Source organism: Rhododendron vialii, chromosome 1a, assembly GCF_030253575.1.
Source record: "Rhododendron vialii isolate Sample 1 chromosome 1a, ASM3025357v1".
NCBI lineage: Eukaryota > Viridiplantae > Streptophyta > Magnoliopsida > Ericales > Ericaceae > Rhododendron > Rhododendron vialii.
Window position 1 is genome coordinate 33164860 of NC_080557.1, and position 25827 is coordinate 33190686.

Here is a 25827-nt window from a genome sequence, read left to right on the forward strand (position 1 = left end):
TATGATGCTCATGCACGGTAAATCACGAAGTTATCGTATTCGTACAAATCATAATCATGTTACCAACTAATTCCAATCTCACAAACCATATCCATTCTCATTACTTCTGACTAACCAATTTCGGTTCCATGGGCCGTGTCCAAACACAAAGGAGAATTTCATAACGTCATAATTCAACAACCTTGTCAAGCAATACATAATCAACAAATTCTAAGATTAATTCATTCATCCCAAGATTTACTAGATTCTTCATGTACGCTTATAGGGAAATCAACTTTCATACATTTCTTTTTCGCCTCATTTCTTTACTTTTCGACGTACTCAAATTACCAAGACTCACACAAGTAGAGCTCTAATAGATTCCAATGCTAGCTCAAAACAAACTCTCTCAAAAGACAAACGCCGAACAAAAGTTAAAGTGTTCGACATGATGAAATCTAAACTGAACAAGTTCATGAATTTTCCAACTAGTTCGAGTAGTTATAAAGCCATTGAAACATGCCCACGTGTGGCAAAATTCTATAGAATTTGAAAAGGAATGTTCATTTTGGAAAGATATTATCAACAATCAATTACGAACACCTCACTTGGTCATTTGAAAATAATGACAATTTTGACAACATAAAAATGAATTATGATATAGCCGACTCCAAGTCTGTATCGTTATCATTGCTGAAAATGAACTATGCAAAGATTCAATTTTCACAAAGCATTATCCCTTTTAGAAAATTTTTGAGTTCAAAATAAGTACATCCGTAAATGTAACCGCTTTCTAGACCAAGATCCACCACTCTACACATTTCACTATACTTACACGGTGCCCCAAGTAAAGAACTCAATTCATGTTCGGCATATGTCTACGACGTCCAGGGTAGTCTTGCTTATTCAACAACTTCACGAAGGATTAACCAAACTAGCAGTTGTCTCAACGAAACCATAATACAAAAATTGAAAGACATGCAAAACTATCATCAATTCATAAGCTGCAACAAATTTAGTAGTCGAGACAAGAGATTCCAATTAGCATGTAGCATTACATCTAACTAAGAGGTTAAATCGTCCATACAAACACCTTCAATAAATTATCTATCTAGCATGTAGCAAGTACCCTCACATTATATCATTATCTATCCAGCACCACATCCTAAGAACGAAACATTGCACACTAGTTCTAACATGTACGTTGAAACTAAATAGCAACACATTTTATACACCAAATACAGTAATAAGTCAACCAATCATAGACTTTCCGCACAATTTATTGCAATTACACAGTACCGAATACATCTACACGTCAACGGGTTCACACAGTACCCAGCGGGCTCACACAGTACCCAACGCAACCACGAGCTCACACAGTGCCCAATACAACAACGGGTTCACACAGTGCCCAATATAGTACGGGCTCACACAGTACCCAGCATACTACGGGCTCACACAGTGCCCTATACAACAACAGGCTCACACAGTGCCCAATACCATCACGGGTTCACACAGTACCCAATACAACCACGGGCTCACACAGTGCCCAATATAGTACGGGCTCACACAGTACCCAGCATACTACGGGCTCACACAGTGCCCTATACAACAACAGGCTCACACAGTGCCCAATACCATCACGGGTTCACACAGTACCCAATACAACCACGGGCTCACACAGTGCCCTATACCCTACGGGTTCACACAGTGCCCAGATACCACAGGCTCACACAGTGCCCTATCTCACCACGAGTTCACACAGTACCCTACACAACCACGGGCTCACACAGTGTCCAATACTTCATAACTCGTGGCTCTAAGAAGCCCAATAGTAATTTAGTTCATTTCAATCCCACAAGACCTTACACGATTTCTATTCATTTTATAAATCTTGAATATTTTCATCCCACTAGTCTAGTTGTCACAACACTTAGATTTTATCAGACAAGTTCATAAAGACAACTCCGCAATGCTATCCAACACTAGAATAGACCATGCACTTCATAATAACAATCATTTGGCAAATAAGCACTTTGTATATGCATAAGTAATCTCAACATAACACATAAATTCACGTTACCTTGCAACGCGGTATGAGACGCATGACCCGACCCCGTGGGTCTTTGTACGCTCCCTCTACTTGTCGATTGTGGACAATCTACCGCTAAGTGCCCCGGATGACGACACCGGTAGCAAACCCGAGGTGGTCTCTGACCATGATATTCCTTCTCCTGAGGACAGTCTACTGCACGATGGCCCGACTGGCGGCACCAATAACACACAATCGTTGACCGAGACGATACTCCTGACGTTTTAGAAAGAGTAGGTGGTTCTAAATTATGCTGTCCTGAGGTGGACAGAAACTGTTCTCTTTGTCTCTTCCTCCCTTGGCTTCCAGACGTTTCTATAGATACACTCTTACCAACGGGTTGTTTTCTTGACTCCTGCACTTTCGGCTCCTCTGGTATTTCCTCCGTATACTCAATACTTCTAGCACACTCGATAATGTCAGAAAACCTTTCAATTCGTTGACCTACCACAAACTTCTTGATAGACAGACATAACCCTTTCTCAAAACGCCTACATTTCCTACCATCGGTTGCAACTAACTCTGGCGCAAAACGGGACAAGGTTTGGAACCTAGTGGCGTATTCTGAAACGGTCATGTCACCTTGATCTAACCTTTCGAATTGGTTTCTAAGCTGTTCACGATACGACTCTGGAAAATATTGGTTTTCAAAAAGTGTCTCAAATTCAGCCCAAGTCAAACTTTCCTCAACCGGCTCAATTTCCTGATTTGCAACTCCAGCCGCCCTCCTAACGTCTCTCCTTACTCCTAAAACAGATTCCCACCACTCATTCGCCTCACCGGTAAGTTGACAAGCTACTATGCTCACCCGTAGGTCGTCCTCCGTAATCTTTAGTGCGTTGAAGATCTTACGAATTTGTGCAAGCCAATGATCAGCCACAAGGGGGTCGCTACTTTCTCCATCGAACTGAGGTGGATTTCTACGACTAAACTCTCGCATGGCTACTATGGCCCGACTGTTCACGTTATCCCTAGGGGGTGGTTGCAAAAGATTAGCCGCCGCAAGTGCCGCTACAATATCCCTAGCAAGCTGATTCTGTCCTGCCTCCATTCTCGGATTCCCAGTCCTACCCCGTCTATTCTCAGGTCTCGGAGGCATCTCACTACAAAGAAACAATAAAAAGATCATCAACAAAAGATACACTACGAATCTCCAACTCCACCAATCTCTTCTAACAACTCTACGCCACTATACGGTAACATAAATGCAATGCCACCTAGTTGGATGCATGTCAATCACTCAGTAGCACACAAGTCATGTCACAATGCAATAATTTTTTTTTTTGAACCCATGAGACTCAAAGTCTCCCCACGGTCTCAAGGTATTCTAAACTTATGCTCTGATACCAAGTTGTCACGCCCTCGATTTTCAACATAAATAAAGATAGCTTTTCATAAATAAAACCCCTCACATTATCTTACATAATACCCCAAAAGAGTTCACCAAATCCTAATCATTAAATTACAGATCCAACTCCAAGAGTTTGAATATATTAGATCATAAAAAGAAATAGAGTTAAGGTGCTATTACATTCCCAAAACATGTTTTATCAAAAGTCCTTGAGTCTCTTTTGCCACTTCTTTCGAAAATATGCACTTGAATGCATGCACTTCGCTCCATGCTACTGCTCCGGGTTCACACCTGAAAATGATAGGTTGAGCTACACTAGCCCAGTAGAGAAATCTACACAACTATTATATGCAAATGGGATGACAGGTAGAATGAATAACAGAGGCAACATACGGTATCTCAAAGGAGAAACAAAACACGACTAGTAATTTTCCCACTGTCGACGACATAGATGAAGTACCATGACTACACACCAAGACTCTAGGCTAACCACCACACCCTATTCCGAATACTCTATCCGCTCATTGACTTCACTTTAGTCATAACGTCCCATGTTTAAAGAAAAGGACCTGTTGATAGATGACTCTATGGTGTTGTTTCGACAACCAATCATTTCTTTCGTATATTCATCAAACAAACCCTTTCGTTTACTCATATACATCACCGTTGCAATCCCACATCACACGTCACACATCACAAGCAAGTACTCTTTCTGGGCTGTTTATGGAGTCTCGCTACTCCCTGTAAATACCTTCCTCACTAAAAGAACTGAATCACATCGATCATATAGTATAGATCACTCTACCACAATTCCTCCAATACACCTCACAACTCAGCCATTCATCTCAATCACATATAATGAATTCACAACAAAGACTTATTCACAAAGAAGTAGTAGGGATAATTTTATCTCAGTCAACTAGCTATCATTACGTAATTAGTTTCTCATCACCATACAAGCACTTACATATCAAGGGATATTCCCTAACAACGATTCATAGATCTTCACCTTGCAATTCATAAAACCGTACCAATTACACAAGAGATGTACCACATATCAAATATAAGAAAATGTCTCATATATCCATGCCTAGCGTTGTTTAACTCAAAGGGGTGTTCCACATGTTCGCTTTTCACATAGCATGTCAACACACACAACCTTCGCTCACCTATGTTCCATATATTCTCTAAACCCTCGTTTCGATATCAATAGGCTCATACGGAATCCAACGACTACTATAAAGACTTAAGCATACCACTAACCTCATCTAATCATTCAATTATGTACTCAGGCGTACTTAAGGACGTCCGTGGCTCGCTCAACGTTTCTAAGGAAAAAGGAATATCCAACGTATACAAACATATCCATCTTATTTTGGCTACCAAATCTTATCGGTGAAGAATTAGGAGATGAGACCACCACCATTGGAAAGTAGACTTCCGGCACATGAATTTCGGTATAAAATTTACCCAAAACAGAGTTCGGATGAAAAAGTTATGCCCTTTCGAAGTTTTGCCAAAATGCTGAATTTTTCATTTCCTACCGGTAGGACACATTTTCCTACCGGTAGGAGACCACAATTTCACGAAAATGACTCTACTGGACAGCGTTTCTACCGGTAGGGCCAAAACTCCTACCGGTAGGACTTGGGTTTTCAGTGCACGATTTTCAGATTTCACCAGAACAATTCCAACAACAAAACCAATGATCTAAGGTGCGATTCAAACACCAAATCAACACATAAACATATAATAGATGAGAGAAATCCCTACCTCGAAGTCGAAGAACGAAATCCAAGCCCAACCAAGCAAGCCCTAGCTCCGAAAACTTTGAATCATCCGAATACTCCTCTCCGAGCTCAAACCCACGAAATACGAGCTCAAGATCGCGCGTGGAAGGAGGAATGAAGGTTAATTTTCATGGGTCTCAAGTTTATAGGCTTGATTTCGAGAGAGAGAGAGAGTGAGAGAGATAGAGAGAATCGGGCGGGAGGGAGAGAAGACCGAGAGAGAGAGAGAGAGATGTGAGTGGGAGAATGATTCTCTACCACTCACTCTCACCTATTTATACCACCACACACATCAATTACAATTTCACCCCAAACTTCCAGATTCTATCACATTCAACCCAAATCACATATTCAAATCACACTTTCTCTTTACCTCAATATTCTAATTTTATTCTAACATTAAAATTATTGAAATTAAACACGGGTCTCTACAATTCCTCACCATGGTTCCGCTGCTCCGGGCTCCCATGGGAACGCACACAACCTCACAATGGTTCCGTTGATCCGGATTCCCATTGGAACACACACAAAATCATTGAATTTGGTATTGGCTCCTCTCCACGGATAACCAATCCACAATTCAAAACTCTCGGTTCTGCCGCTCCGGGTTCTCGAGTATCCCACAATGGTTCCGCCGCTCCGGGTTCCCATTGGGTTTTCGAAAAACACACCCACACAATGGCTACTACGTCCGGCCATTATGTAGTTTTCAAAAATATTTTATTCAAGTCAAAACACACCTTTTCTTTAACCACACCCTAGGTGTCATGTTTCTAACTTTCTTGATTTCTATGTCTCATTTTCATGTATAGACTCCGCGGTAGGACTTTTCACATATACATAAATCATTCATTGAGATCTTGAAACTCAACTAGCAAGATCATCCAATTCTATATTAGTAATCATGCTCGCAACCATCTTTAAGATCAAAATATGAATACTCCTATCAACAATTAGTCTTTATCTTTCGAAAGCCGTTCTTTCTTCCTTTTTGGCAAGTTCTAAAAAACATATGTTTATTGAAGTAAAAGTCAATTATTCAACATGTTCATACCACCATTAGCAAAACGAGTTTGTTAACCATCACGCATTCTAAGCATAATAAACGATAGATAACCTTATCTACTTAAAAATACTTCAAGTTATACTTTGAACTAAAAAGTAGGGACATCCTATTTCTCAACATATGGTTCTACACTATACTTGGGTTTAATGAATGAGGGACTCTACCTTACTTCTTGGTAGTTGGTCGGGTTTGAGAATCGGTTGATGGTTTTGCGAATCGGCGGCGTAACGGCCCCGAAGTGCTTCGAAAGGAAGAGAGTTGGATTTTCTCTCCCTAGAAACAATTTTGCTAACTAAACTAGACTACTTTAAAGATCTAGGGGTGGTTTAGTGGTAGCTCTCAAGAACTTCAAGAAAACTCAAGAAACTAGAACTTTGGAACTTGGAAGGCTTAGAAATTCTAGAGAGAAGTTGGAGCAAGGAGTGAAGGTGTGAGAAATGACTTGGAATGGCTTGCTATTTATAGGCCAAGGCTCATCCCTCCCCTCTCTCATCCGAATCCTCTCTCTCTCTCTCTATGTCTTTGATTTTTCTTTCACTTGTCAAGCTTGATTGAAAGCTTGATGGCTTGCTTGTACAACTCCTACCTAGTTCTAGGCATGCAAGGCTAGATTTTGGTACTTTGAATAGGATTATGGAAGATTTGATGGAGGAAAGGAGGGGTTGTACAAGATTTGGTGTTTAAAAGAACATAAAAGGACAATGAAGGATAGATTTTGCTTGGAAGAATATATAACCATAGATTGCAAGCAAGTCAAAGTACAATGAAAGAAATCAAGGCAAGGTACACACCAAATCTCTCTCTCTCTCTCTCTCTCTCTCTCTAGTACATATATATATACTCTTCTAAGAACACACACACACACACACACACACACACACACATATATATATATATATAATGTACTTAAAGTACTAAGGGATTTCAAAGCCAAGATTTTCTAATAAAAAATTCTAATATGCACATGGTACTTTATAATAATATAAGTATATATATATATAAAGTACCATGCAATCTATAAAGATCCCAAGTATCTAATAAAAGATTATAAGATTAAAATTCCCTATTAAACTAATCCAATTAGGCACATGTTCCATTAAAATACTAGATTTTGTACTTATGAAATCTTAGGGAAATCTAGGGTATATATTATAAAGTACACACACATATATTAATATAAATATATCATCACATGAGAAATCTAGGAAATGATTATTAAATAAAACCCTAGTACTTGCTAATTCTATTATCCAATGGATAATAATTTCTCTAGCGGTTATTGACCAATGGATAAAAGGGTGAGGTACTATATACACTAGAATAATACCATATGTCCTTTAGGCATGTGTTTATATACCTATATATAACTATATCCTCTATCAAAAGATCTTGGATGAAAGATCTATTGTCCAATGGATAAAAGTTTCCCTAACTTTTATCGTCCAATGGGTAAAAGTTAAAGGTCCAAAGGGTTCCACTAGGGTTTTGGAAGGTTCAAGGAGGTTCAAAAGGCTCATCTAGAGTTAGGAGAAAGTAACTAGATGAATTGGTAGTTAGGTTCTTCTAACAAAATGGTTAGAATCGAACTACATTTGCCAAGTAGAATCTCTAGCCAAGAAATATAATTTAAAAAACACTAAAATCTAATTATGACGGATTATTAGAATTACAAAAGGAATTTTTTGGAAGCGAATCCAAGTATTAAAATAAAATTCAAATTTTTAACGAAATTTTTACTTACAAAAAAAAAAAATCAGGGTTGTTACAGTTTCCAAAACATTTCACCTTTTCAAAACATGTCTTTCATTAACCACACCCTAGGAGTCATGTTTCTACTTTCTCGATTTTCGTGTCTCGTTTTCATGCATCGACTCCGCGGTAGGACTTTTTACATACGACATCATTCATTGAAATCTTTAAACTAACAAGGTCATCCAACTCAATATTATACCACAAGTAATGCAAGCAATTCATGTATGTATGCTCATAACCATCCTAAAGATCAAAATACGAATACTTCCAAACAAGCGAGAAGTTTTCATCTTTCAAAAATTCATTCTTTCCTCTTTTGTGGAAAATTCAAAACAACATATGTTTATTGAGGTAAAAGTTCCTTATTCAACACGTTCATACCATCAAAAACGAATTGGTTTTCCATCATGCATTCGGAACATAAATAACGATAGATAACCATATATACTTAAAAATGCTTCAACTTATACTTTGAACTAAAGAGTAAGATATTCTATTTTCTAACATACGGTTCTACACTATACTTGGGTTTAGGGAATAAGATGATTCTACAAGATCGTAATTTCATTTCAAGATTTTAGTAAAACGAACTTGCTAATTATTTCTAATACTTTAACTTGTCATATCATAAGCAAAAACAACTAAAGTTATACTAGGGAGAATGACTAGCGATTAATCTACCTTGATCCGAAACTAGTCGGGGGCCGAATAAGCTAGTTGGAAAATTCTACGGGCGGTGAAACTTGAAAATTTAGACCAAACTTTGGATGGCAGTAACTTGGTCAATATTTGGCCGAATATGATCGTTCTTGGGTCGAAATTGAAGCTCTAGAAGTGCTCTACAACTTTTGTGAAGGAAGTTGATCCTAGAAACTACCTTAAGTAGGAGAAAAATGATGATTTAGGAAGAGACAATATGCTGTCTGGAACTGGAAATCCGAGATTTTTACTAAACTTCGGATGTCAATATCTTTGTCATTTCTTGACCGTTTAAGGTGGTTCTTGGGTCTAACTTGGAGGTATTGAAGTGCTCTACAACTTTTTTGAAGGGAGTTGGTTCTAAGAACTACTTTAAGCAGGAGAAAAATGAGGATTTGTGAAGGGCAGTAGGCTGTCTAGAAAACGAAAATGGTTTCTAGAGAGAAATGAGATCAAAGGAGTGAAGGTGTAAGTTTAAGCCTGGAATGGCTTTCTATTTATAGGCCAAGCTTCTCTCTCTCTATATATATATATCTCACTTTTTTTTCCTTTTGTCAAGCTTGATTGAAAGCTTGATAGGTTAGGTTATGGGTTGCTTGTACAACTCCTACCTAGTTCTTAGGCATGCAAGGCTAGATTTGGTACTTTGGATTGGATTGGATTATAGAAAGATTGGTGGAGGAAAGGAGGTTTGTACATGGTTTTATATTTGTAATTGTACAAATAAGGACAATGGAAGTTATATATGGCTTGAAGAGATATACAACCCAAGATTGAAAGGATGTAAGAAGATCATGGTGAGTACAATCCCATCTTTCTTTCTTTTCCTCTCTCTTTCTCCCTCCCTTTCTCTCTCTCTCTCCTCCTCTCTCTCTCGGCCCTCCTTTCTCTCTCTCTCTCTCTCTCTCTCTCTTGTACAACATATATGAGTATGTATATAAATATGACTAAGTATATAAAAGTACACAAGTACTAGATTTCCAAATCAAGATCTCTTATTAAAATAATCCAATTTGGCACATGTTCCATTAAACTAATAAATTATATACTTTAAGAAATCTAGGCTTTTATATAATATGATATATATATATATATATATATATATATATATATATGTACCCATGTAATCTAGGTAGATTTTCAATATCCAATAAAAAATTATAAGATCTAAATTCCCTATTAAAATAGTCCTATTAGGCACATGCTCCATTAAAATATTAGATTATGTACCTAGGATATCTTAGGGTAATATATTATGTAGTACATACATATATATACATAAGCATATCATCCCATGGGAAATCTAGGAAATGATTTAATTAAATAACCCTTGTACTTGTTGGCAAGACTAATACTATTATCCAATGGGTAATAATTTTCCTAGCGGTTATTGACCAATGGATAAAAGAGTGAGGTACTATATACACTAGAATAATACCATATGTCCTTTAGGCATGTATATATAACCATATATAACTATATATGAGTACTTTAACAAAATCTATTAAATACTTTTGGTAGAAAATCTAGATTTTCTATTGTCCAATGGATAAAGAATTCCCTAACATTTATCGTCCAATAGGTAATGGTTAAAAGGTAACTAAATGGTTTGGTAGTTAGGTTTCTCCAACTCATTAATTAGAAGCTAACTATACTAGCCAAGAGATATAATCTAAGTATGATGGATTATAAGAAATTAACAGAAAAATCATAGAGCCATCCAAGAGAAATTAAGAAATTTGAATAAACAACGAGATTTTTATTTACTAAAAATTGGAGTTGTTACAATAACATAACATTTAACCTCAGTACCATGACGAACCGAAACATTTTTTAGATGCCAACACTAATTCACACCTGTGAGTAAATTTTTCAAAAACTTAATTCTGTAGAAAATGCAAAACTAAGACGTAAACAAACACATAAGAATGGAACCCAATACAACGCATAGAGAATGTGGATCAGTTCGAAGAGAAACTCCATGTATTGTAATAGCTGGCAGTGCTGCTACCTCCTTTGGTTGCCTACACTCTTTGCATTGTTTCCTTGACACATAATTGACATTAGTGCAACCTATTAATCCATTGTCAAACACACCTAAGCCATAATGAAGCCAAGAGGAGGTGAAGGGAGCCAAGAACAAGCACACCTACACCAGATGCTAGACCAAGTCAGAGATACACATATCACAAACTCACTCAACTCAAATGATTGATTTTCTAGCTTCAGCTTGAAAAGAAAAAACACAGATTGTATATGCTAGCTGGATTAACAACCAACATGTACTTCAAAAAAAAAAAAATTCAACAACCAGTGCAACCTAACAAATACGAAACTAAAGCATAATTGTCATTAGTGCAACCTAATAATCCATTGTCAAACACACCTAAGCCATAATGAAGCCAAGAGGAGGTGAATGAGCCAACAATAAGCACACCTAAATGAGATGCCAGGCCAAGTTAGAGATACACATATCACCAACTCACTCAACTCAAATGATTGATTTTCTAGCTTCAACTTGAAAAGAAAGAACACAAATTGTATATGCAAGCTGGATTAACAACCAACATGTACTACCAAAAAAAATCAACAACCAGTATATGGATTATTGCTGCAAATTATGTACTGATAACATCACTGATGTATCTGTAAAACCTACTCATGAAGGATTATTATCCACAACAATGACCATTTAGATTTATCATAGTGCCATTGCCATAAAACACTCCAAAGTACTTAGTGTTGTACACTATAAATAGACCTTATGTGGGGGAAACTTGAAAGATAATGTAGACACCACAATCCAGACCTTAGAGAGCCTTTAAACATCCCGATGATAAAATAAAGGAAATGATACCTTTGCGAGCTTGGATAAAGGACCCCTTCAGCCCAAACCAAAAGCCCAAAAGCCCTGGACTGGACCTAAAATACCGCGCGGAACAATTCTACACTGCACGGCATAATATAATTCATTATGCCGCACGAGGTCATGAGGTAAACCGCACGGCATTTTAGATAAAGTTCTGACTGGCTCAGCTAGCTGTCGGCCACGCCCACTTGAGCCACAGCTACAAGTTGGCTAAGTTGAAAAGGCACTTCTAACCCACCCAGAAAATACCTCCGCCATTTGAATTCAAAATCCTTGGCTCTTGCCTATAAATACACCCCTCCACTCAAGGGAAAGGGGCCTTGAACTCGCTTTCTCTCTCATCATGCTTTCATACCCACTCCTCACTTCCAAGTCTTGAGAAGGTTTGCTCTAAAAATATTCTCTGAGCTTTTCCTTTCTCAAAGTCCCCATTTTTCTCTTCATCATTAAAAGAGAGTCCTTTTACTCATTTTGAGATCCCAACCACTCAATGTACCCATTTATTACACACATCCATACCCCTCTTCTTTCAACCGACCTCACCAGCATTCATTTGACATCATCCGTCCTTGTCCAAGCACAAGATCACAGGTAAAAATCAAGTTTCCTTGGGTTGGCTCAGTTATGACCCTGAGGGAACTTCTTCTGCTGTCAGACTTAACCCTCCTTTGGTAAAGCTTTGATTTAAAAATCATTTTTTTTTTAGAAAACAAAGTAGCTACTGACCTGAAGGCACCACACCGTGCGGCGTTTCAATGCGGCGCACGGCGTAGTGTGTTCAAACGGATGACATTTTGTCAGCTACTATTTTTCTTGTTCAAACTGTCTGCATCCAAGTCATCTTTCATAAGGCCTATTTCTGTTAAGAAGAAACTTGTTGTCAGCGTTCTCAGAATAAGGCCATATCTACGAGCCATGTTTCATTTATAAACAAAGCTTTCTTGATCATTTCAAGCGATTAAATGTACTAAAAGTTGTTTTATATCCATGGCTTGATGAAATGGTACTGTTCTAAAGTGATCCAATGACTAAGCATATCTTCAGATGCCTGTCAAAAGTGGTGAAAGTTATACTCTGAGGGCTGATGACGATCTCATAACAGAACAGAAACCCTGCACGGCGTACTGTAAAGCCGTGCGCGACATTACAGTATGCCGTGAAGGGGATCACAGTGACTCAGGCAGTTTATTTAGAAGCTTCGCTTTTCTTTTATGCACTGCATCATCTTTATCATCTCTATACAGACAGCACCACACGCACGTCAATGTGATATATTTTCCCATGTCCCTTACCCTCTTACTTGTTTACTAAAGATTCATGAAGAGTTTCCTTTTTTAAAATGTTTAGTAGAAACCGGTTTCACCGGGCGAGTGGGGTGCTTTTCGACAAAACCTTCCCTATTCGTAATGTGGCTCCCAGACCCAAAGTCTCAACGTTTTCGCTAGACCAAAAGCCTTTTTCAAAACAAGTTATCGGTTTCTCGGATCATCCATCTCAAAAATTCGAGTGGCGACTCTCTCGGGTGTGCGCCGTTCGGGGAGCCCACAGTGGCGACTCTGCTGGGGATTTTTGCATTAATCAAAAATTTGGAAATTAATACATAAATGAACAGTCTTTCAAAAGTTTGTCAAAACAGTACGCTCCATGCTGCTAAAGAAAGGAATGGTGACATAACAGGATTTTACATCCGACCAATCCGAACTGGGACTTTTACTATTGTTCGCTTGTGTAGTTCTCTCCAAAGTATTGATTAATAAAGTGAGCCAAGCTTGAAAAACATTTTCAAAAGGGAATTTTTAATGTCTTTTGGAAAATAAAGCTCTTTGTTATCCTATACACTCCGCACCGCATAAGCCTCGCCTGTGTGTTTCAGAAATCTTGCCCGGTTTACCAGTGACAAGCTCTCTCGGAATGCCTTGCAACCCTCGACGATGATGAGCCATCGTGCTGTTCAACCATTGTCTTGCAATACACTTGACATGGGGAGTACATTTTGGCTCTAGTCCAAGGAACCCTTTTCCAGACCCAAATCGGCTTTTTGCACTTGTACATAACCGTAGAACGATCCCCAGCTAGGACAGGAACCCATGGCTAGGACTTATGTGATATATCATGTTTATGTGTTTTCTCTTTCTGTACATACATATCATTCATGCATCATTGCATTTTTGTAGGCTAGAGGGTAGGGCTCCCTTAGGATTCGGTCAGTCTAGGAGACTTTAATTCCTTGGAGTTTGAGAAACCTCTGGTGTTTGCCATGCTCGAATGGCTTCCTTGATCGAGGACTAACCTTAGGTGTGTACGTATTTGGATTCCGGCAATCATATTGCTCTGTCTCGGACGGTCAAGGTAAGGAGATTGGCTCTGATTCCGAACCATTCAAAATTTAACCTGCCTGACAGCACCTACCCAGATTGTCGAAAATCTTCTATACAAACACCTTAAGTGAGATCTGGATCACGGTAGGTATTAGGACTAGTCTCTAAGAGGCATGAGGAAGGGTAGGCTAAGTATCCGTGATGAGCCTTGAGTTTCTCCTCTTACTTTGTTGCCAGTTCAGAAACATTGGTTGTCTGCAAGAAAGGGCTGTACTCAATTGGTTTCGTCCTTCCCAAAGACTGGTTCATATCGACACCTTGGAAGGCACACAGTTGTTTGAGGTCCCGGTAGTATAGGAAAAACAACTGTCAATAGAAATGCCACAGGAACCGTTAATACCACTCGAAAACCCCTTTACCGATGGCCAACCAAGGAGATAAGGTAGAGGAACTTAGGCAAAACGTGGCCGCCTTGGATGCTCAGTTTAAACAATCCATTGCCAACGTCGATGCACAACTTAAGGCTTCCACCTTGTCCATGAAAAATGATCGAATCATGGTGATGGAGGCCATGCAAGAAGTTAGTGATAAGCTCCAGGCTAAGCCTCCTCCACAGTTCGAACAGCCCAAAGAAGAAACGCCAGCAATGGATCCTAAGATGGCCTCTCTCGTTGCCAAGATTAATAAGTTAGAGGAATCCGTTCAAGAAACCAGGCGACTTGGGAAAGGTGAAGTCGACATGAGCAAGTTATGCTTATTCCCTAATGCAAAGTTGCCGGAGAAATTTAAAGGTGTGGACTTTGCGAAGTTTGACGGCACTGGTGACCCAAGGGTGCACCTCCAAGGGTATGCTGGCTCACTTTCCATGCGAGGAATCGAAAAGGAGGCTATGGCACAGTTATTCCATGAATCCTTATCCGGTCCAGCCTTGCAATGGTTCCTTTCCCGCCATCAAAGAAAAGGACTTGGGAAGACATTGGGACAGCCTTTGTAGCCCAATATGATTTCAATGTCGATCTGAAAATGACCACGAGGGAGCTAGAAAGTACTAAGATGGGAGAAAAAGAAAGCTTTGCTGATTTTGTGAAACACTGGAGAGCCAAGGCCGCCCAAATGCAAAACAAGCCGGATCTTAAGGAGCAAATACGAATTATAATGAAGAACCTGCCAAGTTCCTTTGCCCCGTACATGGTTCTTTCCCAGGCCGCGCCAAATTTTGAGACTTTCTATGACTCTGGATTGGCCGTGGAAAAAGCCTTACGGGATGGTACTTTGGAAAAGAAGGAAGCAGGATTGAAGTCCAAAAGAGCGTATTCTGGCAACAGTAACATTCTTTTCGGGAATACAAATCAAGCTGGGACCTCATCCACTAAACCCGCAGAAGTTAGCCAAATTTCTGAAAAGCCAAAAACCAAGAACCGAGCTTTCACCCAATTCAGTAACCCCATGTCTACTCTGCTTAAGAAACTGGCAGAAGCCGGGGTATTAAAACCTCTTCCGCCCCCACAAACCATTCCACCAAACCAAAACCAGAGTGTCTATTGTGAATTCCACCAGATGCCTGGCCACACCACCGACAATTGCATACGCCTTCGTCATGAGATCCAAAACCTCATCGACAATAACGTGATTGAAACCCCACCTCCAGATAAGCCAAATACCGTCTCAAATCCTTTACCACAACATAATACCTCATTTCGTATTAACCAAATCACCTTAACCCCGGGCCAAACCATCCAGGATTTTGATCCAACCCTTTTCATCACCCCTTATACTGAACCCAAGCCGATTATGAAAATTTCAAAAGAAACTGCTCTCTGCTTCCTAGAAGAATGGGATAATATGTGGGGAGACCTCATTTCAGATTGGGAAGAGTTCGAAACAGCCAACTTTCAAGGGAATGCAAAACCACCATTTGAACATGGATGGGAGGTTGACTGGCAGAACATTCATGCTGACCCTCTCGATGGGTTCTAATGTTCGAAGGGTAGAATGAACTATCAGATCCCTCAGGGGGTTTTTGAGTGGGAATGGGATCCAACCCTGAGCGAGTATCAACTTTTCGCTTGGAATGACCCGTTGGATACATTCTCCCTACCTGCAATGTTCGCTGAAGAATACCAACCCGAATTACCAGCCTATGGATGGCCGGAGCTTGTCCCAACTCACCCAAACCACCCCTACAAACCTCCGGAGCCTGAAGAAGAGGTAGCCAGCAGTGAATTCAACCCCATGGATTACATTGCGGAAAAAGCAGAGTCAGAACCTTCGGTCACTTTCCCGGAGGACGTCAATGTTGCTTTGATGAATTTATGGGAAGACGAACTAAGAGCTAAACCATGGGCCAACTCCGAAGTTATCAATATAAAAGTGGGAAATGAAGAATGGACCATAAATAAAACAGTAATGGAAGCTGAACAATGGAAACCAGAGGACCTTTGGGAAGATCTAGTTATCGCTGATCTAGCATCCAACCTTTAGGATACCTCCATTGGAACAAAGCGCAAGGCCCCTATTGACTTATGGAGTGAAGAATCGAAGTACCGTCAGATCGATCACTTGACCAGGAGTGGCCGTGTATACCAACCTCCAAGTTGGTGAATCCTCTAATCCCGCAGCTCCACTAGCCAAAGAGCCTTCAAACCCTTTTGTTACCCCAACCAAAAACACTTTCCAACCTTTCGTCCTACTAGCCAAAGAACCTTCCCGTCCTGAGAAAAACTCTGAAGGAATGGTCAAGCAACAGCTCGAATAGACTCAAGCTAGAATGTCTGTTTGGGATGTACTCGTTCATTCCACTCGACATCGAGAAGGACTCATCCAAGCCCTCTCCCACTTGAAAGTTCCCTCTGGTATAACCCCAGATGAGCTTATGGCACTCATTGAAACCATACCCATCAAGCATGCCATAACCTTTACCGATCGAGATCTGCCTGCCGAGGGGACAGATCAATGTTTGCCCGCTCCGTGTTGCTTACTGCTTGGGGTACAAAAATAAGGACTTCTCTCCATCAGAGGTCAAAGTACGAGCATATGACAACACCCGCCGGGATGTGGTTGGAACCCTCATGCTTGCTATGACCTTTGGATCATACCAAACGGAGGTGGAATTCCACGTAGTGAGCATCCCTGCTTCTTTCAACTTGTTGCTAGGCAGACCCTGGCTGCATTGATCCGATATCATGGCTGTACCCTCTACCCTTCATCAAAAAATCTGTCTAGGACTTAAGACAAGAATGCTCACTATTCACAGAGACTCTGGGATCCGTGCGCCTACTGAAGACAATGCCCCACTCTTGGAAATCCGGCATGGGGAGGAAGATATCGCTCTGGGCGGCTTCTCGTTAGATACCTCTAATTCTGTCTTTTCGGTTAGAATCGATAATGACTTTGTCATCAGCAATGTCGCCATTAAGATAATGAAGAAAATGTCTTACATGCCAAAGGTTGGGATTGGGAAAGAAACTTTAAGGGCCTGCGAAGTTCGAAGCCCGTGGAACCCTCATGCGCACTATCGAACTCGATTATTCACCCTTAAATGGCAGTAAGACAAACAAGGGAGACAGACTGGAAGACTATTTTGTCAAAGAGAAAGCAAGACAGGTCTACCGGGGGGAGCCAGAACCGTTTTGGGATAAAGAGACCAACACTCTATTACCGGGGTTTGAAATATTTGCCAACGATGTCTGGCTAGAAAGTGAGGAAGAATTTAAGGCCCCAAAGAAGCCAGCAAGACCAACCAATTGGATTGAAGTCTTTAACATGGGAAGCCTAGAGAACTTGGTTAGGGGGGATGAACCAATGAGTACGGTCCAAAAAGCTAAAGTGCTAATGATAGGATATGAGGTCCTCGAAGACCCGACTTCGCTCATCATGGATGCCATTGAAGATTACAAGAATTGGATCTTTCTACCAAGTGCAGCATGTCGAGGGTCTAACTCTGAGCTCGAGTCCCAGTCATCTGAGTCTTCTAAGTCTGTTGAGTCAGAGTTGGTGCGTCTTGGCCCCACTCCTCATGGTCTGTATTTGAATTTGAGTCTACCCGTATGTATGGTGCCTCTGAGGCCTCTGTTAATGATGGAATAAATTAATCTGATTCTGCCTACTTCCCTGATTTTGAAATAAATTGTGTCGACCCTGATGACGAAGAGATCGATTTCGATGGGGACATTCCTAAAGAGATCCGATCCCTAGTCGAAAGGGAAGAAGAAAGGCATGCTCAGCCTGTGAAAGAAGAAGTTGTCATAATAAATTTGAGAAATAAAGAGAATCCCTAAATGATTCAGGTCGGTTTCGTGCTGTTTGCGGAAGAGCGTCAAGCTGTCATAAGTTTGCTAAAAGAATTCGAGGATGTTTTCGCATGGTCACATGTTGATATGCCCGGAATCAATCCTGAAATCGTGGAACACCGGATCCCCCTTTATCCTGATGCAAAACCCATAAAACAGAAACTAAGATGCATGAGACCTGATTGGGTGCTTAAGATAAAGGAAGAAGTCACTAAACAAATCGATGCAGGGTTTCTAATGGCAACCAAATACCCACAATGGGTCACAAATATTGTTCCCATCCCTAAAAAGGATGGCAAGATTAGGGTCTATGTTGATTTCAGGGATCTCAACAAAGCAAGTCTAAAAGATGACTTCCCCTTGCCTCACATCGATGTGCTGGTCGACAACACCACTAGGCATACTTTACTTTCCTTCATGGATGGCTTTTCAGGATACAACCAGATCCTAATGGCCCCAGAAGATCGGGAGAAAACCACGTTTGTCACTGAATAGGAAACCTTTTGCTATCGGGTAATGCCTTTCGGATTAAAGAATGCAGGATCTACTTACCAGTGGGCCGCCACGACCTTGTTGCATGACATGATCCACAAAGAAGTGGAAGTCTATGTTGATGACATGATTGTTAAAGCCAAGGAATGAGAAGGGCACCTGCCTGCGCTCAAGAAGTTCTTCAAAAGGATCAGGAAATATAGGATGCGCCTTAATCCAGCCAAATGCACGTTCGGGGTCACAGCTAGAAAAATGCTCGGATTCATGATTACCACCCGTGGTATTGAAGTTGACCCGTCAAAAATCAAGGCTATTCTAGAAATGGAACCACCACGGTCCGAGAAGGATGTGAGGAGTTTTCTCGGCAAGGTACAGTTCATCAGTCGATTCATTGCCAAGCTAACTTTGACTTATGAACCAATCTTCCGTTTGCTCAAGAAGGGTGTGCCGTTCAAATGGGACAATCAGTGCCAAATAGCTTTTGAAGCAATCCGAGCTTATCTACGGAGTCCGCCAGTATTGACACCCCCTGTGTCGGGAAAACCTTTGATCCTATACGTATCAGTCACTCCGTCCTCCATGGGGTGTATGTTGGCACAGGAAGGAGACCATGGGGTTGAAAGGGATGTCTACTATCTGAGCAAAAAAATGGTGGGATGTGAAGAGCGTTATACTCCACTGGAGAAAACATGCTGGGCACTCGTCTGGGCTTTTAAAAGGTTGAGACATTATATGCTAAACTACCCAGTAAGGCTGATTTCTCAAATGGACCCTCTCAAGTACTTGTTTGAGAAGCCAACTCTCACCGAGAGGATGGCACAATGGTTACTAATGCTAGCAGAATTCGAATTAATATATGTTACTGGGAAATCTGTAAAGGGGAGAGCTGTTGCTGAATTCCTGGCCTATTGCCCAGTCAAAGGAAGTGAAGATATCGAGTTTCAGTTTTGTAGACACCCCAATCTAGTTTTCCAATTGTTTTACTTTGTTTTTCGGTTTCTGGTTTCCCCAATGATGAATCAGATCAAAAACAGTCTTGAGAGTGAAATGGTTTGAGCTTGGAAGAAGTGGAACCTATCCTAAACCCAAAACCCTAAGTCAAAACCCTGACCTCAGGTTTTGACCGTCACACGATTAATTGAATCTCCCGTGCGTTGCTTTGCTTGCCAGGTGTTGGTCAAAGTCAAAGCCTTGACTGTTGACCATCGCGGGGGCTGGTTCAACCATCGCGCGATGGAGTCACTGTGTCGCGCGATGGTCAACACCTGTCACTTTCACCTTTTTCCAACTGGATTTTATGATGATCAGGGGACTATTGATCTGTAGAACCCCGTTTTTGTCGATTGAACAGCATTTTGCAGGTGCATGGCTAGCACCACCCTCACAACCACTCCCATCACCTTGTTGGCCTCTTTCTCCACCAAGGAAGGCTGACCAGCCTTGTTGGCTGGTTGCTAGGCCAAGTTCTTGACCCACCAAGCACTTTCCCATCTCCTATAAATACCCCCCGTTGTTCTTCTTCCAAAGGTTTACAAGAAATCAAGCAAAAAAAAGGCACACAAACCCAGATACACTTGACATTCCCTCATTCAAGCCATCTCTATACACTCATTCTCCAAGCTCTACCACCTTGTTCAATCCACTTCTATGTTACTCAAGCAAAGGTATAACTTTACTGCCTGTTTACTATTTTGGTCCCTGAGGGGGGCTGGCAGGATCAAGGCTGGTAATCAATACCAGTCATGGTTCTAAAGTCAGCAGGGTTACAAGAGCTGTCCGCTGGCACTCCTACGCGCGACTGTTCTAGTCATCACGCAATGCTCCTCGTGGGGATAGGATGCTAGTTATTTTTCTGTTTTTCATAGTGTAATAAATCACCTTGAAGCATGATTAGAATTAATCCACTGCCTTGCATGTTAAAATTTGTAGGTTAGCTTAGATTGTTTACTTGTTTACTTTGGAATGCCTCTGGGTTGCTTCTAAATATGTCTCAGAGCCCAGGTGTGCAAAGCAATTCCTGGAAGTCCAGTCAGGACACTCGTGCGATGAACTAATTCCATCGCGCGATGGTCAGCCTGTTTCCAGAAGTCGCCCTTGCATGGGGCAACTTGGTCCATGGCCTTTGTTTTAATACCCCCACTGTTTAAGGATTGTATCTCAATTCCATTCACTCTGATTGTAATAATCATTTACTTTCAGTGCATATAAACTGCTTGGTTTGTCCCTGGGTGTGCACTGGTCATTCCAGAGCCAAGAAGGGGATAAGATTCAATTTGCTGGCGAGATATCAAAGCTCGCGCGTGGTATGGGTCTGTCGCGCGATGGTGTACTTACATGCTGGCAGATCCATGCATGCAAGTTGGCCACTACTCGTATCAAATTCATACCAGTGCACTGTTTTGACATCTGGTCACAGTTTTGAGTTTTATCCCACTCATTATTCAAACTGTGTCATTCATCCATGTTATTTTTAATCTCACTTTGCAAATTGTTACAGTTTTAAATCCCCGATTAACTGTTCCCCTACCCTAATTGGCTAAAAATTGGTTAAATAAAAGAAGAATCGCAAATATTTTCACAAAATGCCTAAGTAGAGACCGATCTCCGGATTGGGCGAGAGGGGTGCCATAAAACTCTTCCCCTCTTGTAACCTGGCTCCCGAACCCAAATATGGTTATGACGGACTGGTTCCTTAACTTTTTCAAATCAAATAGCGCGGCAGGTGCGTCGAAATACGGTTCCTTGGGTGTCGGACCTTCAAAAAAACCTAAGTGGCGACTGTATTTGCGAGCGCTTGCCATCCGTCCTCGCGCTCCCTCGATTCCGAGCTCTCGCGTTTGGAAATTCAAAAATTTCCAAAGGGCATGCTGCCCACAGTGGCGACTTTACTGGGGAAAATTGAACCAATATTAATCTATGCTTAAAAGTTTAATACACTTATGAACAATCCTTTAAAATTCTATCAAAACAGTGAGTTTTGCGCTGCCGAAGGTCGGAATGGTGATTTAACAGGACCTCGTGTTCGGCCAATCCAATTTGGCACTTTTTCAATTGATCACTTGTGTAGTTTCCTTTTAAAATGGACTAAATAAAGTGAGCCAAATTTGAAAAGGCATTTTGCGATTTTGTGATTCTTCTTTTTAAATCAATTTTCAACATTCTTCATTTGCATCGATGTGGGATAAGCCTCGTTGGATCATTTTGGCAATCCGGCACGGTTTACCGGAGCCCGAGGACTCCGAATGACCACCAACCTTCGACGATGATGAGTCATTCTACCGTTTGACTGTTGCTCTGCGATTACGCGGGCAGCGGGAGGTATATCTTGGCTCTAGTCCGAGGAACCTGTTACAAGCCAAAACCAGCCTTTGCATATACAAAGCACTAGCACCCTTCAAACTAGGACAGGTACCTAGAGGGTAAGATCTACTCGCATCTAACCCCCATAAACTGTCTACGTGTTACTGCTTTCCCTATCGCATGCTCTGTACATACATAACATTTTGCGTAGGAGCATGTTTAGGGAAGCTTCTAGGTTGTCCCTCTTTCGTGTCTATCTTATGCTTATTAGGATGTTGCCTAGGCCCGATGAAGAGTCATGCATCTCGATGGTGCATGTTATCAATTTTTCAAAGTCCTTAGATCAACAAGACTTTGAGAAATCAAGACTTTCTAAGTCCTTGTCTAATGCCCGATCGAGGTTTCAAACAGAAAACAAGGAACAACGGAGAGAATGCGGTGATGCTTATACCACCTTGGTTATCGTGAGCAACACGTACACTGTTTAGGCTATGGCACTGTGTCGCCTACGCCGCCCTGGTTCCGGTATCACGTCATCAACACCGAGTTGTTCTGCGTTCAAAGTTGAAACTTCGAGAACGGAATAGTCAAAGGCTTAGACCATTTTGACATCTCTTCGTCTTTGTCAATCTATTCAATGGATACACCCTTGAAAAGATTTCTGAGGATTCTGGCAGTGTCCGAATATCTTGAGACAGACTTGTCTTTTAGTTCTAGAGTCTAGGACGACATTGACGACGGTGATTGCGCTTTTGCTTTCGTCTTTTATTTTAGATTAAAGTTATTGCAGGACCCCTATTATGCCTTTTCTTACTTTACTGCAAGCAAAGTTTTGAATCATTGCACCACCACAGAGAGTATCGAAGCAGAAAGGCAAACCCACTTGGGAATGTCTGCATCAGAATCCGATTCAAAGGCTTGTCAGGTTATAGTCCTAGTAAGTCACAACGGAAGACTCTCCGCGTTCTCTGTTGGCTACTCTTGAGTCAGGTTCGTCTTCAGTTATTCAGTAAGTTAAACTCCTGACATCGCCAACTACTTCATCTTCATCAAGTTCCTCTGAAAATGTCAGTCATGGCAGATCAACCCCAACCACTCACTGTGGAAGCAATGTTCACAAGCCTTCAGAATAGCATCGCCACCATGCAATAGAGGGCTGCTCAGACAGATGCCAATGTTACTCATTTGAATGACCTCTTTAACACTCATCTTCCGCCAATAGCAGAAGCGGGAGGCGAGGTTGATGAGGATGTTCATGCAGAACCTATCTTTGTCGAGGACCCAAATCATGCAAGGCGACTCATAGTTCAACCCAATCCGAGAGAAGCTCGCCCAATAGCCACAATCCTGAACCCTGCTGTCATTAGGCCTGCTCAAAATCCTGATTTGGCTGCTCTTATGGCCAAGATCACCAAGCTGAAGGAGTCTATCTCTAAATCTGAAAAGATCAGTGCTGGGGGAATCGACTTGGACCGTCTCTGTTTGTATCCCAATGCCAAGCTTCCTGACAAGTTCAAAATGCCAGACCTGGCCAAGTTTGATGGCAGTAGTGGCCCTAAGACTCATCTCTATAGTTATCACGCTGCTATGAAGCTCTTGTCAATTGAGCCCGAAGCCATGTTGCAACTATTCCCTCAGACTCTCTTTGGTCTGGCTTTTCATTGGTTATTGTCACTAGACATTGCCAAGAGGAAGACTTGGGAAGATATTGCTGCTGCATTTATTTCACAATACAGTTATAACTCCCTGCTGAAAATGACAACACGGGAACTTGAATCCACCAAAATGGAAGCCAAGGAGTCCTTCGCGGACTTTGTCAAGAGGTGGAGGGCTAAATCCGCTCTAATGACTGAGCGTCCCAGTGAGAGGGATCAACTTTGCATCATTTCCCGCAATCTTCAGCCAGACTATGCTAAACATTTGGTTCTTTTTCAAGCGTCGGCAAACTTTGAAACCTTCTTCGACTCTGGCTTGGCCATCGAGGATGTGCTGCAAAGTGGTATTCTATCAAGAGGAGAATCCTCTAACCCTCCGAAGTCAAAACCTCGGGCATACTCAGGAAACACCAATGCACTGTTTGGAGGTGGGACTTTCTCCAACACAGCAACCAGTGGCACCAAGGCCTCCTCCTTCAATACTACCAATCACATTGCCGACGTCAATCAAGTGCAAACTCCATAGAACAATCGGCCGCGCAATCAACCACGCAGCTTCTCCGCATTTGAGGCACCATTATCTTCTGTTATGGAAAAGTTGATCAAGTCAGGTCATCTGAAGCCCCTTGATCCAACTCCTCTACCCATAAATCCTTCACCCAATTTCAAAGCCAATCTCTACTGCGCCTATCACCAAGGGGCTGGCCATCTTACAGATTCCTGCTTTCGCCTTCGTCATACGATTCAGGATCTTATAGATGAAGGGACCCTTCAGGCTCCACCTTCGCCATCTCAAAAACCAAACATTCTTTCCAATTCCATGCCAAAGCACAATGCTGCTCCACATATCAACCACATATCCTTCAGCTCCACTCAAATCAACCCTTGCTCCAACATATTCAACCCTACCGACCATATAATCCCAATGAATCAGCCCAAACCGATCGTAACTATTCCATTGGAATCAAAAGTAGAACTCATGTTCATCGGAGAACCTTCTCATCCTAATCCAACTCTGCAACTCTTATAAACAGGCCTCAATCTCTTCAACAAAATAATTGGTGATCTCCATGATGACCCTATTCAGCCTATACGACTTGGTCCTACCTCGACTCGTCGTGATCCTATCCCGGTCATAACAGATCCTAGTTCTTCTCGGAATTTTGAAAGCCAATTCAAGGCTACATTACCAGCATTCTTTAAGCAAGAGCCTGAACTCAGCATGCAGGCTGTGGGTTGGTCTATAGCCGACGGTGATGATTATGCCGCTTCTTTAATCCAAGAGTGGAACCAACTTGAGCTAGAAGGTTTCCCATTACACCTCGAGTATCTCCTGCTCCCTGAGCATGACCAGGCCTGGAATGAAGAATGGCAGGTCGGACACAACCAGACGATGCTCGATCCTTTGGACGGTGTCTCCTTGTAAATGCTATTCCAATAACTCAAACCTTTGCTTCTCGAAAAGGAATACTATTGGGATCCCGAACCCACTTGGCAATTTCCATTGGATTTTGACACTAATCCTCTTCAAGGCTACACTTTGCCAGATCACATGACTCACTTTATCGAGGATGATTTCGTTCAAGAAGAACCTCGCGTCTTAGGGGAATGTTTTTTCCCCTCTACCATCGACAGGCTTGTCAACTCGGTATCTAATGTCGAGCATGACCCTACTTTCTACATCGTTGATGAGGGACTTCCACGCCCTATGGTTCCTCTTCCGACTAGGGAAGACTGCAGAATCATGGTCAAGGACTTCCACGTCAATGATATAGTCAATGTTCAAGTTGGGGTAGAAGTTTGGACTGTCAATCGCTCCTTGGCCGCTGACGGGCTTTGGGATGTTCCCTTCATTCCCGATCCAGAACCTGTTGCAGAGGTCGTGGCAGTCAAGGATTTGGACTTCTGGGACTCGCTGCTGATAAAAGACTTGGCTGAAGATTTGGGTTTAGACTTGGAAGTTCCTACGGTAGCACCAACAACTGACAAAGGGAAGCACAAACTGGGTGAGGTCCCTGCTGACCTCTGGGATATTGATCAAGACTCTCAGGTCGTGCCCTCTTTGGGAAGCGTTCACAATGTTACGAGGAGTGGACGGATTTTTCAGCCTACTAATCTGCAGGCTGGAAGTTCGTCCAACCCTTCTAACCAAAGGAACGAGCCCTCTACCTTCCC

General features: G+C 41.6%; 2 protein-coding genes across 2 annotated transcripts in view; both read right to left on the reverse strand.

Annotated features, from left to right (window-relative positions):
• Positions 1-25827, reverse strand: part of LOC131334497 (uncharacterized) — a 102060-nt gene that overhangs the window by 12065 nt on the left and 64168 nt on the right. Inside the window, exon 3 of the mRNA XM_058369536.1 lies at positions 10534-10586. The gene's annotated coding sequence lies outside the window, so the exon portion shown is untranslated. The remainder of the gene's footprint in view (positions 1-10533; positions 10587-25827) is intronic.
• LOC131330840 (uncharacterized) lies at positions 1933-14225 on the reverse strand. Its single transcript, XM_058364578.1, has 3 exons — positions 14143-14225; positions 2063-3174; positions 1933-1964 (listed from the first exon to the last, which is right to left on the reverse strand). The coding sequence occupies exons 1-3, from the start codon at positions 14223-14225 to the stop codon at positions 1933-1935; spliced, it is 1227 nt and encodes a 408-aa protein (XP_058220561.1).

Bases quoted from the DNA above. Each gene is read 5' to 3' on its own strand.
- LOC131330840 (XM_058364578.1), bottom strand. From the start codon at position 14,225: ATGAACCAGTCTTTGGGAAGGACGAAACCAATTGAGTACAGCCCTTTC. The intron at 3,175-14,142 runs GTAAGAGGAGAA...GTTTCTTTGTAG, and splicing joins GTTTCTGAACTGGCAACAAA to TGAGATGCCTCCGAGACCTG. The intron at 1,965-2,062 runs GTAACGTGAATT...GGTCTATTCTAG, and splicing joins GTCTCATACCGCGTTGCAAG to TGTTGGATAGCATTGCGGAG.